Source organism: Papaver somniferum, chromosome 11, assembly GCF_003573695.1.
Source record: "Papaver somniferum cultivar HN1 chromosome 11, ASM357369v1, whole genome shotgun sequence".
Classification (NCBI taxonomy): domain Eukaryota; kingdom Viridiplantae; phylum Streptophyta; class Magnoliopsida; order Ranunculales; family Papaveraceae; genus Papaver; species Papaver somniferum.
This window is the reverse complement of record NC_039368.1, coordinates 115041586-115059355: the sequence shown is the minus strand read 5'-3', so window position 1 is coordinate 115059355 and position 17770 is coordinate 115041586. Positions and strand designations below refer to the sequence as shown.

General features: G+C 36.4%; 2 protein-coding genes across 3 annotated transcripts; both read left to right on the top strand.

Moving 5' to 3' along the window:
* The first annotated feature begins 687 nt into the window (after positions 1-687).
* LOC113322783 (vacuolar cation/proton exchanger 3-like) lies at positions 688-3725 on the top strand. The gene is made up of 9 exons (XM_026570931.1): positions 688-1131; positions 1217-1313; positions 1407-1603; positions 1703-1918; positions 2261-2386; positions 2497-2613; positions 2717-2887; positions 2963-3056; positions 3140-3725. The coding sequence occupies exons 1-9, from the start codon at positions 853-855 to the stop codon at positions 3205-3207; spliced, it is 1365 nt and encodes a 454-aa protein (XP_026426716.1). The 5' UTR covers positions 688-852; the 3' UTR covers positions 3208-3725.
* Positions 3726-15475: 11750 nt separating this feature from the next.
* Positions 15476-17770, top strand: LOC113323342 (UDP-N-acetylenolpyruvoylglucosamine reductase-like). Of its 2 annotated transcripts, XM_026571630.1 has the most exons (5): positions 15478-15691; positions 16139-16522; positions 16657-16930; positions 17017-17216; positions 17301-17770. In XM_026571630.1, the coding sequence occupies exons 2-5, from the start codon at positions 16140-16142 to the stop codon at positions 17581-17583; spliced, it is 1140 nt and encodes a 379-aa protein (XP_026427415.1). In that variant the 5' UTR covers positions 15478-15691; position 16139; the 3' UTR covers positions 17584-17770. The 2 variants fall into 2 exon arrangements, with proteins under 2 accessions (XP_026427414.1, XP_026427415.1); XM_026571629.1 differs by having other exon boundaries at positions 15476-16522.

The window sequence follows — 17770 nt, the reverse complement described above, 5'->3', positions numbered from 1 at the left end:
CTTCTGGATACTTCTCTCTCCTAGAAACTGCTCGCAGTTCAGCTAGCAGCGAGATTGAAACGTTGAATGATTCAGCGCTGAAAAAGTGATACAAACGCTGAACGGTTCAGCGCTGGAAGATTACTTATCTAATCTAACGGCTGAGACTTAAAGCGTTGAACCAAACAACATTATATAGTGGTCCCAGATGACGTGGTCTTCTAATCTAGATGCTAGATTAGTCATCTCATATGACTTAGGAGGTTGCCCTACCTGACGTGGATTGCCAATCTAACTGCTAGATTAGAAGATCAAAGGACTTCGCCCTCAAAACATTTTTCTATAAAGTGCGAACATTAATTTGGGATAACGGTAAAACCGGAAGAAAACTTACCGCTTGTTTTCTTTATATTAATATATACACATTCCGTATAGTTAGTATGTTGGATAAAATCTGAATAATATTATACTCCCTTGAAGAAATTCGTGACTTGTGAGTGAATAGTAATTTTTTAGTACTTACATTGACGTTATGACGACTAAAGAGACTTGTATTTTATTTTTAAAACGGGAAAAGAATTGTTCAATTGTCACCAAACATTCTGTTTTAAAATTTATTGAATGACCGTCGGGATTTACTAAGCAAAACCATTTGTAATAGTGTTGCTCATTACATATTGAAGGCAACACAAATCCGTTCTTTACAAGTTAGCCTAGTCATTTTAAACATTAAAGATAAAAACAAATCGAGAAAATACGAAACTTCGAGGAAATTCCTCAGAGATCTGACGATATATACCACAGGCTAGAGAGTGAAGCAAGATCAGTCAGTGGCAGATTGCAAATTTGAATTATTAGAGAGCTTTAACAAGAATGGCTGGGATAGAGCCGTGGAATCATGTCGAGAATGGCGGAGGCGGAAACACCATTAAGGGAACCAACAGAGAATTTAAACACGGCCGAACGGCTCATAATATGTCATCATCCTCCCTGAGAAAGAAATCTAGTCTTTCTCTTATTCAAAAAGTTAAAATCGGACCCTTAAGACGGTTTTTAACTAATCTTCAAGAAGTCATTCTTGGCACTAAGCTTTTTATTCTTTTCCCTGCCATTCCTTTAGCCTTTGTTGCTAAGTATTGTCATTTCGGAGATGTAAGTATGGTGTTTCATCATTCATTTATAATCCGTAACATATTTTTTGATACTTCAAAGTTGATCTTTGCTATTTGAATCTCAGGCATGGGTATTTGGATTGAGTTTGGTGGCACTTACGCCACTCGCCGAACGCCTCAGCTTTCTCACCGAGCAAATTGCATTTTACACGGGCCCGACAAGTAAATAATTTTCTTCATTTCATATTACAGAATTCAAAAGAACAAAAAAACCCTCCAAATCTTCATAATTCATATTTGAAACTTGATTTTCAGTTGGAGGACTTCTTAATGCAACATGTGGTAATGCGACGGAGCTTATAATCGCAATATTTGCATTGTACACCGGAAAAATAGCCGTCGTGAAATACTCGCTTTTAGGTTCCATTCTTTCGAACCTACTTCTTGTTCTTGGTACTTCTCTTTTCTGTGGTGGTCTGGCTAATCTCAATAGCGAGCAAAGATACGACAGAGTATGTTTTGATGAGCTTTAATCTTAATTTCATTCCGTCAATTATTTACTGCAATTTAATTTAATTTTCTAATTTAGCAACGTTTAACGGGTGCTGCAGAAGCAAGCGGACGTGAATTCATTACTGCTGTTGATGGGTCTGCTATGCCATTCCTTGCCATTAATGTTCAGATATGCTTCTACATCCAGCACTGACCTTACAGCTAATCCAATCTTAACAATGTCAAGAGTGAGCTGTATTATCATGCTTATCGCCTACATTGCATATCTTTTCTTCCAATTGAAGACTCATCGACAACTTTTCGGAGCGCAAGAGGTATTAACAATTTAATGCTCAATATTTTTCAATAATTGGTAACATACTAACATGCCACTGATCTTTAAGGGATTCTTCTATGGCAATACTTAAATGAGAAAACAAGCTTATCCTTTTTCTTATTGCCACTTTGCATGGAACTTGTGGTGCCAATTGACATTCTTCACATGCACCACCCATAATCAATCAGTGGCATTGCATTTGGCAGTAGCTAGTAGTGATTCGCAATATACGCAATTATTGGTTTCGTTAATTAGATATGTCGTTTGGAGGCGAATTTTTGCTACTTTGTTCATTATTAGAAGCTTAATTAAGTCTAATAATATATAATGATCCATACAGGGAGACGATGACGACTTGGCATCTGAGGAAGAGGCAGTGATTGGATACTGGAGTGCATTTATTTGGCTCGCTGGTATGACTGTGGTCATCGCTTTTCTATCTGAATTCGTTGTTGGCACGATCGAGGTATAATACATATATGAGACGTTCTTAGTTAAGATCCTTTTCCCTTGGAGCAGTACTCTTGGATTCTCTTTGTTTATGAATTAATTGTAATCCCCTAATGATAATTTCAGGACGCATCGGAATCTTGGGGAATTTCAGTCAGTTTCATCAGCATAATCTTGTTACCGATTGTAGGAAATGCAGCTGAGCACGCTGGTGCCGTTATATTCGCATTTAAGAATAAGCTGGTACCACTTCATGAATCCTCATCAATACATACATACAGTAAAAAAAAAAAAACCTTGAAGTGGATACATGAGTGTTGATATACTTGTGTGCATAATATTGCAGGATATTACTTTAGGTGTGGCCTTGGGTTCTTCTACTCAAATTTCTATGTTTGTGATTCCGTTGTGTGTGATCGTTGCTTGGATCATGGGTATCGAGATGGATCTTGATTTCAACCTCCTTGAAACTGGTTCTTTAGCGCTGTCAGTAATTATCGCAGCATTCACCTTACAGGTAAACACTTGTGTTATTTGCTGCTTCCTGTTCACTTTACTTTGTTGAAATGGGCATACTGCTATGTGTTTATAGGATGGTACTTCACATTACTTGAAAGGATTGGTTCTTCTTCTTTGCTATTTCGTCATTGCGGCGTGTTTCTTTGTCCTGAAAAGGCCAGTTACTGGTAAGTACCTATACTTCAATAACTAGCACAGATTGTGTTAAAGTCCATTCTATCTTACACTTTTATCTCCTTTGAAATGGCAGAACCAACAAATTTCATTAACATGAGAGTTGGATCAGCATTATCAACTGCAACAAACCTAGAAGCTTAAGTTGCCCTTGGGATATATGGACCAACCCCACAACATGTGTGACGACCAGCCAATGTTGCAATAGCTACACACGCCATTCCAACGTCTCCGGTCGGGTTGTGGTCATGAAGGAAGAATTCACCACATATTGTTTCATTCTTCTATGTAGTATAAATAAATTTACATTTATGCTTTACCTTTTCTTTTTTATACTGTATAATGTGTTCTTAGTTTCCAAATCTTTGGAGGAGCGAATTTGTATCATCGTGGGAAGGATTCAGAGCTAGGCGTAGCCAAAAAGTATTAATGATAGATGCCATATGTGACCTCTTTGAAAAGTTTATTTGTGGAGGAGGTGATATCTCAAAACATTTTGAAATTGATGGACAGCCTCCCGCTCTTGCTTGTTCCTGCTGCAATATAAGGGTTTGATTCTTTAGAACAACAAATTGTACTACTTCAGATTTCTTTGTTGGTTTTCATATGTTTCGTGTCATATTGAGCTGAATAAATGAAAGAAAGCTAGTTTCGCAGTCTAATTTTTATAGTAATTCATGTGTTACGACCATGTTGTCAGATATCAATCTTCCAGAAAGAACTGCACTTTGAAAAGGAGTAATAATCTTATCTTCAAGTGTTTCTACGACAATTTGTCTTCAGAGTGAGAGTGGCGAAATTGTGTATCACTACCCACAATTTCTCATATTTCTTGATAGAATTCAGGAGGAAATTCATCTGGAACAAGTGTAGTCCATGAGTGCATTCCAAACCACATTGTTAATTTCTTCTGGTAAAGGAATTCTAGTAAGCATCCTGTTATCCTCTTATAATTGACAAAGCCTGGTGTGGTTTAGATTGTAACATCCACTCTTTCTGCATGATGTGTGTGATACCCGCACTTTTTGTATGATGTATGCTCAAAAATGCATTATTGAATGAGATGAATCCTCATATCAAAGCTTCTATAGCGCGTTCAGGGGATGTCGGCCCAGAACAGAGTTGCACCACAATGGTGCATCACGCCAGTAGGAGGCTGGTCAAGAGCGATAGATATTGCACCACAATGGTGCATCACTCAAGTTGGGGATCAGGCCAGAACTTATTATGCACCATTTTGGTGCTATTTCTGAAACTCGTCCTCGCGAAAGCAGGTGGTACTTGGTACATGTCCATCCCTCTCCGCCTTTTCTAGTTGTAAAAATTTCAGCAAGACATATATATTGTGGATGTTCGTTGAAGATGCATTAAGGGGGGAATGTACTAATAAGTTATATATAAAGCTTAGTCCGTAGAGAATAAATGATGCGAAAGCATCCTTAAGCTCCGTTGCTTACACGAAAAGGCTTTATGATGCGTAGGCATCATTGTTGCTGCATTGCTAAGACAAAAATGTATCAGAATGGTGCAAACCGAAGGAAAGGTAACCAAGGTGATATTTCGCATGTCCCGAGCTAGAGAATGCATACTTGCGAACTAAATTGCTCCAGTGATACAAACTGTTAGAGCATTGCTCGGTCGAACTCGCATGCGTTGCTATCTCAAGCATGCTTGTCAATGTTAGTGATCAAAACTATAATTCTTGATTTCTAGTCTATTATAGCTAAGTCTCATACTAGGATAGAAAGTGTAGCTGAGCTCAAGGACTTCATGGCGATTCATCATACAAGTAGAAGAACTACTCAAGGAACCGGTGGAACTTCTCGACAAAAAGGTATGTCAAGACTTGAACTTATTTATCACTCAAAAGTCTATCTACTCTATCTCCTACTCTTTGAGACAAGAAGTCGTACAATATATATATAAACTTAGATTATACACATTTGGTATTTCGAGCCGAGTATACCTCGCCTATCTATATCTCGAAATATGTGTTGATAAGCTTTTCGCTTCGATCAAGTTTATCTTTACCATGTGACGAAAGTCATGATATGTTTCAATCATCTTGAAAATTGCTTTGACGAGAAATGGTGTAACAACTGCATAACGTCCTCTAAGAATGTTTCAATGATTGAAATGCGAGTTTAGATTACATAACCAATGGTGGACATAAGCATTGTTGTGGAAACACATTTATGTATAAGTATTATTCCTTGAACCAAAGTTTGCGAACTTTGTTGATCAAGAGAACCGGAAGAATGGCGTGAGCCAAGTATATATAGCTCTCGCGAAAACAGGTGGTACTTGGTACATGTCCATCCCTCTCCGCCTTTTCTAGTTGTAAATATTTCAGCAAGATATATATATATAGGGAAGGGATGTTGGTTGAAGGTGCATTAAGGGGGGAATGTACTAATAAGCTATATATAAAGCTTAGTCGGTAGAGAATAAATGATGCGAAAGCATCCTTAAGCTGCGTTGCTTACACGAAAAAGGATTCATGATGCATAGGCATCATTGTTGTTGCATTGCTAAGACAAAAATGTATCAGAATGGTGCAAACCGAAGGAAAGGTAACCGAGGTGATATTTCGCATGTCCCGATCTATAGAATGCATACTTGCGAACTAAATTGCTCCAGTGATACACACTCTTGTTCATTATTTCCGAAAGCCCTTCGGCACATAAAAATTACACTTTGTTTGGTTTTGGCCTTGAAATACGAGTTGGTTTTAGTTGCTTGTCCCGATGTTGATGAGCTACATTCCGCGCTTGATCCCTTCAAGCTATGGAGAAGAGTATGTAGGCAGACACAATGAGTTGCGGTGTTAGTGGTCCAACACCTTGTCGCTCATATCATCTAATTGCGAGGTGATTGCGAAATTATGGTAACTCATATTATTTGTCTCGCAATGCCATGCAGGAGATAATTATTGTCATACTTGATAAGTTAAGTTGCACTCTATTCGGTTGATGCTCATATATCCTATCAAGGCATTTGATGTAGGCATATGTATGCACAAATTTTGAATTGGGAGTTCCCAAAGAAGTAACCTAAATCGGTATGAGCCCAGTACAAGGATGATATAGTACAAGTACGACATGAGCCAGACTAATGCACACTTGGCATGAGAATGATCGGTGCATTTTTCAACAATGCCGAAGCGAAGTAAGAAAATTAGTAATAGGATTACAATGGTGTTAGAGCACTGCTCGGTCGAACTTGCAGGCGTTGCTATCTCAAGATTGTTTGTCAAGTTTAGTTGATCAAAACTATATACTTGATTTCTAGTCTACTTATAGCTATGTCTCAGATTAGGATAGAAGTGTGTAGTTGAGCTTTAGACTTCACGGCGATCACCAATTGAAGAAGAAGATCTACTGAAGAACTTGGAGGAACTTCATCAATAAAAGGTATGTGGAGACTAAAACTTATCTATCACTCAGAAGTCTATTCTATCTTATCTTCTGATGAGACTAAATCGTATATCTATATAGACTTTTACATTATACACATTTGATATTTAGAGCCGACTTAAACTCGCTTATCTATTTCTCGAAATATGTGTTGGGACTTTTATATTTTACTAAGTTCATCGTATTCTTGACGAGTTTAGTTGGAGACAACTTATTTGTTGGAAACTAAAAATTAAGTCAAAAGATGATCATTTGAAAATTACCTTGAAACATCTTATATGATTTGTGTGAGACAATCATTTATGTCGACTTGGGAAGTTTCATATTGATCGATCAATCACTTGAAAATAACTTGAAGCTAGTGGTATGCGTGAGATTACCATTGTTGTCTTCCAAGGATCTTTCAATGATTAAACGAGAGTTTTAGAATTACCATGCCTGAATATAATACAGGTTGTATACTTTGTATACTAACTGTGCAAGTCTATTTCAGGTTGGGGAACTATTGTTCGCGAACACTATTTGTGAACTGGTTTACCTGTGAAAAGGTACGGAGCTTTTGTTCACGTACCTTGTTTGTGAACGGACTATACAAGTCCAAGTCCGGAACTCATGTTCGCGTACGTTGTTGTGAATGGATAGACAAAGCCAAAGTCTGGAACTCTTGTTCGCGTACTCAGTTTGCGAACAGAGCGATTATGTTCTAAAATCAGTAAAGTATGATTTTCGTACTCATGAACTCAGGTTCGTTTGCGAACTAAAGTCCCTGGAACTTTAATATATTAAGGTATGTCAACTAGTTTTACAAACCGTTGGCATTATGTTCATGAATTGGTTCTTGTATAAGTACTTTTTACAATTATAAACCAAACCGATTTTGCTTCAAATAGTTCATATACATATTTCTATAAAATGATGAAATTTTGATCAACTCTCTTGAAACACATTTATATTCATTTGATTATTTATCATGATTGATTGATCATCATATTTGATCTAGAAGTGTTAGATGAATATAGTTAAGTTATAAGTGTAAATATGGCTAACTTCGGTTAACTATTATTAAGCCAATCGAGTATACACGTTTTGGTACGGTTCATCCATATATAAGTATAAGTATATTTCATTTGTGTGTATCAAGCTAATACCATATAACGATGGAGTTTGATTGCTTAATTTTAAGCAGACTTAGCTTGAATCTTAAATCAGGAGTTCATCTAACGGTGAATATTGAATGCTTTATTACTAAGCTATCTTAGCTTTGATTGTAAGCAACCCTGATTTGAAAGGATATATAAGGGAGAACTCTAGCATCTGGAAAACCTAATCCCAATACTTTTATGTGTTCTAGTTGCAAACTAGAGTAGATTCTCCTTTAACCTAGGTTTTCCAAAACCATTATTAGGTTAACGACTTGAAGACTTCATTTGGGATCGTTAAGCCAGATCTAATTATTATCTCTGTAGTTGCGTATTCTGATCTTACTTGTTCTATCATATTGAGTTTTATCCTCTCTAAGATTTACTCGAGATTTATCTCTGATAAGTAAGATATAAAAAGTAATCCCAACAGTTCTTCATCTCAGACTCTTGTGATTCCGCAATAACTTCTTCAGTTAATCAGTTAGGTTATTGTGAGGTGACTAATATTTCTAGGATGCTCTTCGGGAGTATAAGACCAGATTATTAGTTGATTCATGTTCACCTTAATCTTTGTATCAAAATACGGGATAAAAAGAATAAAGGATAGACATATCTACGGGAGACAAATTTGTTTATAAGTCTTCGACTTTGGGTCGTAGTAACTCTTAGTTGTGGGTGAAATCTGAAAATGCGGGGGTATAACAACCACACCCAACAATTCGTTTGACAATCTGAGAGGACTTACTCCAATATATTTTATAGAGAATCTACTAGACAGTCAGACTCAATCTAGAGAAAAGTATATCAAAGAGTTTATATCTCTAATTCTCAATTCAATCAGCAAATAGAAATTTACGAGCCCGATTGAATATAGGAGAAGTAACTTGAACGGTACCAAATACCAATGTTCAAGGATCAATCAATCTCAATCAACAACCAAAGGTTGGATTTCCTAATTGATCGATACAATGCACAACCTGTGATATTTCAATTATATAATATAATGCGGAAAATAACTAACACAAACATCATAATTTTGTTAACGAGGAAAACCGCAAATGTAGAAAAACCACGGGACCTAGTCCAACTTTGAACGCCACACTGTATTGACCCTGACTGACGTTGACCGTTAGTAGAACCCTTTGACTGTTATTGACCTTTAGTTGACTCAGATTGACCAGGCCTTAGTTTAATGGATGGCTTAGTGGACTTGGCCTTTTGGCCAAAATTCTTAAATAGGGTGTTTGGACTACTTGTGATCTGAATTAGCCTTTGGTTCCTCTACAAAGTTGTAGTTACTCATAAGACATATATAATGGACTGTAGGACTAATCTAATTGGACTAGTAAATTCTCAGATAAACTAAATATATAAAATAATAAGATATAGAACCATACATGGGCTTAGAACCATTAGATAGTTCACTTAGCCTATAACCAGAGAATTGTATGAGATTATATTATGAGCCTTTTGGCTAATTCTTAGAGTACTTGTGTGATTAAAATTTAGTCTATATTAACAACAAACGATTTCAAGGATGAACCAGTGGATTGTGGATTTCAAGGTAGGCGTGGCTTGACATCAAATCAGGTGGGAACCTTATAACCTTCTTGTAATCGTTGAGTTTCTTTTCTTCGCGATCATGATGTGCTTTGCTATCTGTATGAGTGTTTATTGTAATTACATTGAACGATGTTTGTATTGAATGTAACTGTATGTGTGTGATATGCGTTATGTGGTTTCCCTCGCGAGGAGTGTTTGTGTCTCCCCACAACTCCTTGCTAAGTTAAGTAGGGCGGTATGCCATCCGTCGGCAATAGTATTAGTAGGGCGGTACGCCATCCGTCAGCAATAATATTATATTTTCTGCTTATTAAGATAGTAGGGCATTCTGCCATCCGTTGGCAATAGTATTAGTACGGCGGTGCACCATCCTTCAGCAATAATATATATACTATTTTATTTAAGGGAAATCACTCGTGTGCATATCATGCTTGTTTGACTAATCTTTGTTTCTTGATGCGTGAATTGCTGAATGTTTCCTTTCAACTTTGTCTCTTTTAAATTACTGTTTAGGATTGTGAAGCATGTTAGTGTTTACTTGAGAGTTATTTGTTTCTATTGGGCACCCCTTGGGATAATGTGCTCATTTGTTCCCACATCAGTTTTTCAGTAATCTGAAGGAATGGAGCACTCGAAGATATCCTTTTCTTAGATTAGAGCTTTATTGAATCTAATGTTGTTGTGCATCTTTTGATATATGTATTCTTTATTATTTTGTAGACAACACATTTGTGTATTCTTAGAACTCGAGAGACTTTCATTTATGTAATATCAGAGAGTTTGAGTTTTGTTATTTAGCACTTTTTTATAGTTATGATTCTTAAAATCGGTAATCTAGTTTTGATGCTTTAATTAGGTTGTAATCCTATCAGATAAGCAGGATTAGTATTTGGGACGTCGCAAAATTATATTGTATTTTAGTCCATACAGATTGCTGAATGAATTGTTGGGTGTGGTTGTCATACCCCGCTTTTTCAAATGGCCTATGTGCAAGTCCAAGCATGCCTTGTGCCTGGACATAACTCGGAAACTAGTGTTGCATGGTGCATTATCTTTATCCTTCATCAGTGACGAAGCTACTTGGAGCTCAAGGGTGGCCCCCGCCTTCTCTCTTTTTTGTTTATTCAGTATAAATCCTTTGAAGCTCTTAGTATTTATAAGAAAAAAAATTCTTAATAAGCCCTCCCTATACATATATTTATTGTGGATTAGCCCCCCTTATAAAGTATTTCTGGTTCCGTCCCCGGCCTTTATGGCCTTGCATCCTTCGTATAAGAAAGGACACTATCGCCGAAAGAGAGTAAGGCTTCCAATAACCCCATGTTAAAGAGTGTAGTATATAGCCAAAAATCAGAAAATGACGGAGCATTGATTTGAGGGAAAGAGTTCCTACAATTTCAAAGAACCTGACTATAGTATGCACTATCAGAGACCTCCAATCTGCTCGTTATTAGAACAATGTGGAAGCTATTTTTAAGGCGTCATGGTTGCAAAGCATGCTTGGAAAGGCAAAGTAACATGGAATTTCCTATTGATCCTTTAAGTTTTAAGGCCTGGTCACTGCATTATGAGTAACACATCAAGGAGTTTTGGTCTGGGCGCCGTAAGCATAATTTTTCTCTTTGTCGCAGTTGGTATCAGAAAAAGTTCTGAGACAACTCTAGGGATTGCGGGTTATGGACACGTCCACGAGTTTTTTTTTAATAAGACCAAAAAACTTACTTTTTAAGGAAAATAATATGTTGGAAGAGTAAGACAATTGTTGCACAAATTGTGTTAGACAAAGTCGAGTATTATGAGTTTGACATGCCTTAAATAACAATAATGTATTAATTTCTAGCGACAAAGTCTGTATTTTTGGCACTATAGTGGCGTGCCAATATCGCTCGGTTGTTTTCTCATAGTGGCGTGCCTGATTTTCCATGCCACCTAGTATGGAAAATTGATATTTTTGACATGGTCCATATGAACCGGCCGAAGTGACTTACTGTGTACGAATACCTTCTTATAATTCCAAATTGGTTTTATAAAATCTTCTTCATGGTTCAAAAATCCATAATTTTCGAATAGTTCGCATGTAGACATAATCTTGGTTGTGAACATCCTAAATTTTAAAAATTAGGACTCCAAGAATAATATCAAGGAGTGTTGTTGCTCATACAAAGGACTAAGATGGAAAACTTTGTCAACCTTACTGATAACTTTGATAAAAGATTAGCTTCTTCTAAAGGAGGGTATCTTAATCGCCTTGTTGTGTTTCTAATGCCAAAAAAAATTGACTAAAAGGATAGATGCTATATAAATAAAAAATTTGTGGAATAATAAAGAGATTACTAGGGGTGTTTACCTTAGAAGTTGGGACATTGTGGCTAAGCCAATAGCTTTAAGAGGTCTAAATATCAAAAAGACTGAGTACCTTAACGCTGCCTTGATGGCTAAATTATCATGTAGATTAATCAATGAACCAGATGTGCTATGTTCTAGGATTCTTAAACACAAATACTTCCCAAATAGTAATCCCTCAACATTATGTGAAGGAAGCTTCAATTTTATGGGTTTGGAGAGGTGTGTGTAGGAGTTTAGAGGTCATACAAAGTAATTATTGTCGGAAAGTTGGGGATAGTAGGACTATTGAGATTTGGAAAGATAGGTGGGATCCAAATAGACCAAGTTTGCTTGATTCTTCGCATGCATCTACTAATATGAAATATGTTAGCTAACTTATTTTGGAGGACGAAGGTAAATGGAATATAGACATTCTTAAAGTTATGTTTGATAGTGATACTGTTAGAGACATATATGAAGTAAGGATACCTTCTTCAGGTTCTCATGTGATAAGATGGAAACCAGCTTACAATCGGGAGTTCAACGTTAAAATTTTTTATAAAGTGATAGTAGATATTGTGTATGGCCACGATTTTTTTTAGGAAATCTCTGTGGAAACTTGACTTTCCACAAAAAAAAAAAAACATTTTATGTGGAAATGTGTCCATGATTGTCTGGATATTAGAAATAAACTTGCTAGGTTTGTTACAAACATAGATTGAAAATGTCCCTTTTGTGAAACTGGAGGGAAACAACATATCATTTGCTAATCGGTTGTCATGCCACAAGAAGACTATGCTTTTCACTTGACACTAATATTACAGGTACCTTGGGAAGTATGTTATTACAAGATTGGATTACTAGTTGGGTTAACACAAACAACACTAGCATAAGGAGTCAAAATATGTTTAGAATATTTGTTGGGTTTGCCTTGTGGCATGTGTGGAAACTTACATGTTCTATTGTGTTCAATAAGGCTAATGTGCATGTGATAAATTTGGTTAGGCAGGTGCAAAAAGATGTAGCTGATTGGGAAAACAATACCGGTGGATAAAGTATTATTAGCTTGTACTTTAGACACAACACGAATAACTCGTCGTGGATGATGCCATAAAAAAACTTCAAAAAGATCAATTTTGATGTTTCGTTTCTTAAGAAAAATAAAAATATGGTTGTTGGGCTAACTATGTTTTCCGATACACGAGAATGTGGAGGAGTATTATCAATCTTAGGGATATCTCAAGATGAGGAGCAAGCGGAGTCTTTGGAAGCATTGGAAGCTATTAAGTATGCATGAAGAGCTGTTGTGGAGAATTTGCACTTGGAATGAGACTGCCTAAATGTAGTAAAGGCAATAAATGGTAGCGTTAAGTCTGTTAGATGGACAAACGAAAATGTTATTGAGTATTGTAGACCGTTGTTAAAATTCATAAAAACCTGGAAATGCAAGTACGTGCATAGAAAATCAAATGAAATTGCAAACTTTCTAGCTAAGAAATCTAGGACCAGCAAAGTATCTGAGTCTTGGTATACAAATTTCCTTAGTTTGTTAAAATCTCTCGTTATAGACGAACTTGATGTTATTATTTAAAGTTATAAACAAAATCTTGGGTTATTTTGACTTTGAGTCACAAAAAATGACCAGACTTACGATTGGGCTACAATTTTTTTTCTTAATTAGAGTTTGGGTCACATGATCGTGATTAACCGCGTTGACAGTTATAGAATTTGGTTAAGTAAGTAAATGACCAATATAATACTCCTTCCGTCCCACTAATAAGTGACCTAGTTACTTTTAGATTTTGTCCCATCATTAAGTGACCTCTATCACTAAACAAGGAGATATTTCTAAAATTATCCTTTAATTGATTATAAGAAATATGCATAATTTGATAGTCATGTTTATATTCGTTACGTAGGTGTTTTAAAATGCTTTTCAATGGTACGAAGTTTGCGAACATCCGTGGTGTAGTTTGAGAGATAAACCATTTCAAAATTTCACTATTTATTATCCATAAGGGTATAACTGTAAAAAAATGCTTAAAAATACTTTTCTCCTTACTTGCCTTAAAAATTGTGCAAACTTGAACTATGTCACTTAATAGTGAGACGGAGGGAGTATTAAAGTTTGTCATATTTACTAACCTAGACATTCCTATTTTGTCAGGCACGTGTATGAGTGAGATTTATCCTTTGCAAGAACGACTGAAATTTAAATCCTATCCTGATAGTCCTTAATACCATATTTACTGTTTGAGTATTTTTGCGCCTCTTCTTCTATCGATCTTTCTTATATTTCTCCACTTTCAGAGTTAACATCAACTTCGCAGCTACAATAACTACCTGAAGATGAAGATCTTTTATCCGTAGCAACAAATGTTAATCATCTGATATCTTGTTATTTAATTGATATCAACCAAAAAACTTCCAACATCTCATTAATCTTAAACTTCCAAGATAAGATTAAAGAAATTACAGGAATTCTCACACGAGATTGACAGGATTTAGAGAGATGGGTTGTGTCTGAAACTCAATTTTGATGAAGGGAAGAAGACCATGTTGTTGTCGTGAAGAAACAATCAGTCTAGTATGGATTTTGATGTTGAAGCTGTTAAATGTGAAAATCAACGAAGTATATTTGGGTCTATAATGACTTAATTGAAATCAAGAATGAAATGGCTAGATGGGTTTCAGTTGAGAAGGATATGGCAAAGGTTCAGAAGTGGCTGAGTTCACTAAGTTTAGAGTTTGATTAATTGTAAATCTTCAGCTAGAAAATACGGAAGAAGAGAAATTGTCGTTATCGTCTGCTAGCCATGGATTTGGTAGATGTGAACGATGGTCAGAGATTTTTTAATCCGAGAAATTAATAATAGCCATTAGATTTATGGGTAATAAACTAATAATAGCCATTTGATTTACAGGAAAGAGTTTTCTTCTTCTCCATTAGACTTCAACTCCACGAACACGGAACACCAGCGACCAGCTCCCGTTGCGTGTCAGATCATAAGAACAGCGTCACTAGATAAGGTAGTGCCACTTGCAAAGGAAAAATAGTCCAGAAATGATTCACACTTGAGATACTGTCGAAACCATTTTTTCCAAATTTGACTGCTCTTTGTAGATCCCACTCCCATTTGGTCGGACTTGGGTTCACTTTTGTGTTCTAAGGATGTTCGAGGAAATTCATTTTTGGGTATCATCTTCTGCTCAACTAGAACAGTACAAGTGTAAGGGTGTTGGCTGTACACATTGGAGCCTTCTTTTTCTTGCTGAATCTTGAAAGTAATACACACCGACACTCATTGGTCAGATTGTTTTCTTCTCTGGCTACTTCTAACGCACCAGCACTTATTTCATCACTTTCAAACCAAGACTGCAACCACAGCACAACATGATTACATGGAATATAAGTACTAGAGTTCTTTAATAGATAATCAATCTATTGTTGTTTCTTTTGGTCCACAGCTGCTTCGTGCAGTAGGTATATTGGTACACTGAATTTCAGTGCAGTAGGTACATTTGAACAGAAAAAAGAATAAAATGATATTGCAGTTCTGGAACCGAGACTAGTACCGGAACCGTACCAGATACCGTACTGATCCCGAATAGTACCGAAACCGAGGTACAGGGTACAGGTACCGGTCCAAAAAATAGGAACCGAGACTAGGGAGGTACAGGTACTCGGTCTTGGTAAGAACCGAGACGAAACGTACTGTGTGCACCCTTAATTACCGCCTTATAAAGAACCTATCTTTGTTTTCTAATAAAATGCCCCTAGCGGCAGTCTGTTTATTTCCAAAAATAAATACTGTAATTAGCTAACGGTTAGGATGGTCAACAGCGGTCCAGCCTTGTGATTCAAACTCTAATTAAAAGATTTTGGTGACCCAGACATAACTGTAGCCACCTTTTAGTGCTCAAAGTCGAAATATCTCGAAAATCATTTTTCTTCTTTTAAAGAAAGATAAAGAAATAAGAAAGAGAGAGAAGGAAAATCTTGGTACTCACCTAGGTACTGAACTGAACCGAAGTACCAATACGGACTGAAGCGCGGACTTTTACAGTTTTTTTTTGCTGTTGAATTCTGTGTTGAAAATCCGACTACGAAATCGAAATGGGGATTGGAGAAGATATAAATTTCAATTCGCCTGTCTCTCTAATCTCTCCTCAAGGTTGTTGGTAAGCCTCTCTTCTTCTCTCTCTTTTTAATTTAGGGTTTCACTGAATCCCAACAAGTGTTTTGTGTTTTCTGAAATCCAGATTTGTGTTTTCCTGTAAATCAAAGTTTAGTAATTACATTCTTGATAACTAAATTTCATGAGAAATTCATTTTAGTTTTCTTGTGGTTTAGTTAGTGGGAATGTGAATATTTTGCTTGATGATTCTTCCCTCCTATGAAATTTGCCAAATTCCTCACAAAGGGTCTTCTTCAGTCATTGATAAAAATCCCAATTTCGAGAAATGAAAGAATTACATCCCTGTTGTGTTGATTAGTTTATGGCAGAGAAACCAAGAAAAATGAGACGGCATTTGGCTTGAGTGAGATACCAAGCAATTGCACTTTGAATTCTCTCTATGAAGAACACAGTAGACACATTTTGAAAATTTCCATGTTTTTGTAAGCAGAATGGGGTTTACATCCGAAACATTTGTCATCTCGAGTCCTATTTCTGATGTTAAAACTTCTAACCATGACTACAAAACCTTATTTGAAACCGCCCGACAATGTCAACAACATCAAATGGTCGTTATAAGAAGAAATAAACATCCTCAAATGTCTTTGTATGCCTCTCATTATAATATCATGAAACGACTACAAAAGGCAACGGCTACTGCTACTACCTGTATTCTTAGAGAAGAACGAGATTCTTCTCCATCTTTTACTTCATGTGGGTTGAAGTTTGTTCGTGGTACAAAGTTACTTAGCGAATTAAGCACTTGGAGAATTGGAGGCCCTTGTAACTACTTTGTCCAGGTTTCCCATCAGACACAATTGCTCTCCGCTATCAGGTATGTATGAATTCCTCCCTGGATATTCTTATAATTCTAGTTTCAATTTTCAACACTGATTGGGCTTCCCACTAAAAGGATCAGAGCTAGGATTGTATGATGACAGTCGTGTGTTATTGTATCATGCTTAACAGATACTGTCGCGAACATTCAATCCGGTTTCTTATCATCGGCAAAGGTTCAAATTGTCTCTTTGATGACTCCGGTTTTGATGGTTGCATAATTCTCAACAGAATTGACTTTTTCGAAGAGGTCGAATCGGGTATATACAGAGTAGGTAGCGGTTACCCGTTCAATCAGTTGGGTGTCCGATGCTCCAATGATGGATTCACGGGTCTTGAGTTTGCATCTGGTGTTCCGGGCAGTGTTGGTGGAGGAGCTTACATGAATGCTGGAGCTAATGGACAAGTAAAGTTATAATTTTTGTATCTCGCTTTTTCATAGTTGAATTCTCAAGTATTGAAAATGATGAATCTTTTGGTTTCTTTTTGTAGGAGATTTCTGATGTCATTTCCAGTGTTGAGATATTACAGACTGACGGTAGACTTGAAACAATAAATCAAAATGATCTTGCTTTCAGCTACCGCAAATCATCCTTTCAGGACATGGAAGACTTGGCTGCAATTGTGGCTGTTACCTTCAAGTTAAAACCTTTTCCATTAGCAAGGGAACAACAGAAAGCATACTTAACAAAGTATAAATATATATATCAAAACTGATAATGTCTTACATTCTTAATGATTATATATAACCTTGATTGTCCTTAATTGTCTGGCAGGAGACGCTTATCTCAACCACTGGGAGAAAGAAGTGCTGGATCAGTGTTTAGGAATCCAGAAGGCGTTGGCGTCTCAGCGGGAGAATTGATTGAAAAAGCTGGACTGAAAGGTTTCAGATTGGGAAATGCAAAGATATCTGAAGTCCATGCAAATTTCTTTATCAACTGTGGTGGTTCAACTTCAAAAGACATGATTGAACTCATAAACTTGGTTAAGGAGAAGGTCAAAGATAAGTTCAACTTAGAGCTCAATGAAGAAATACAGTATGTTTCACCCATTTGATCTTTGATGTTTCATATATAATCTTTTCATAAATGGCATTCGAGTTTTGTGATTAAGGTAACCGTCCCAAAGATGTTGTAGAAGCAAATATATTCTGTTATAAACAGTTCACAATTCTATGATTGTTTGAGTTTTGTGATTAAGGTAACTGTCCCAAAGATGTTGTAGAAGCAAATATATTCTGTTA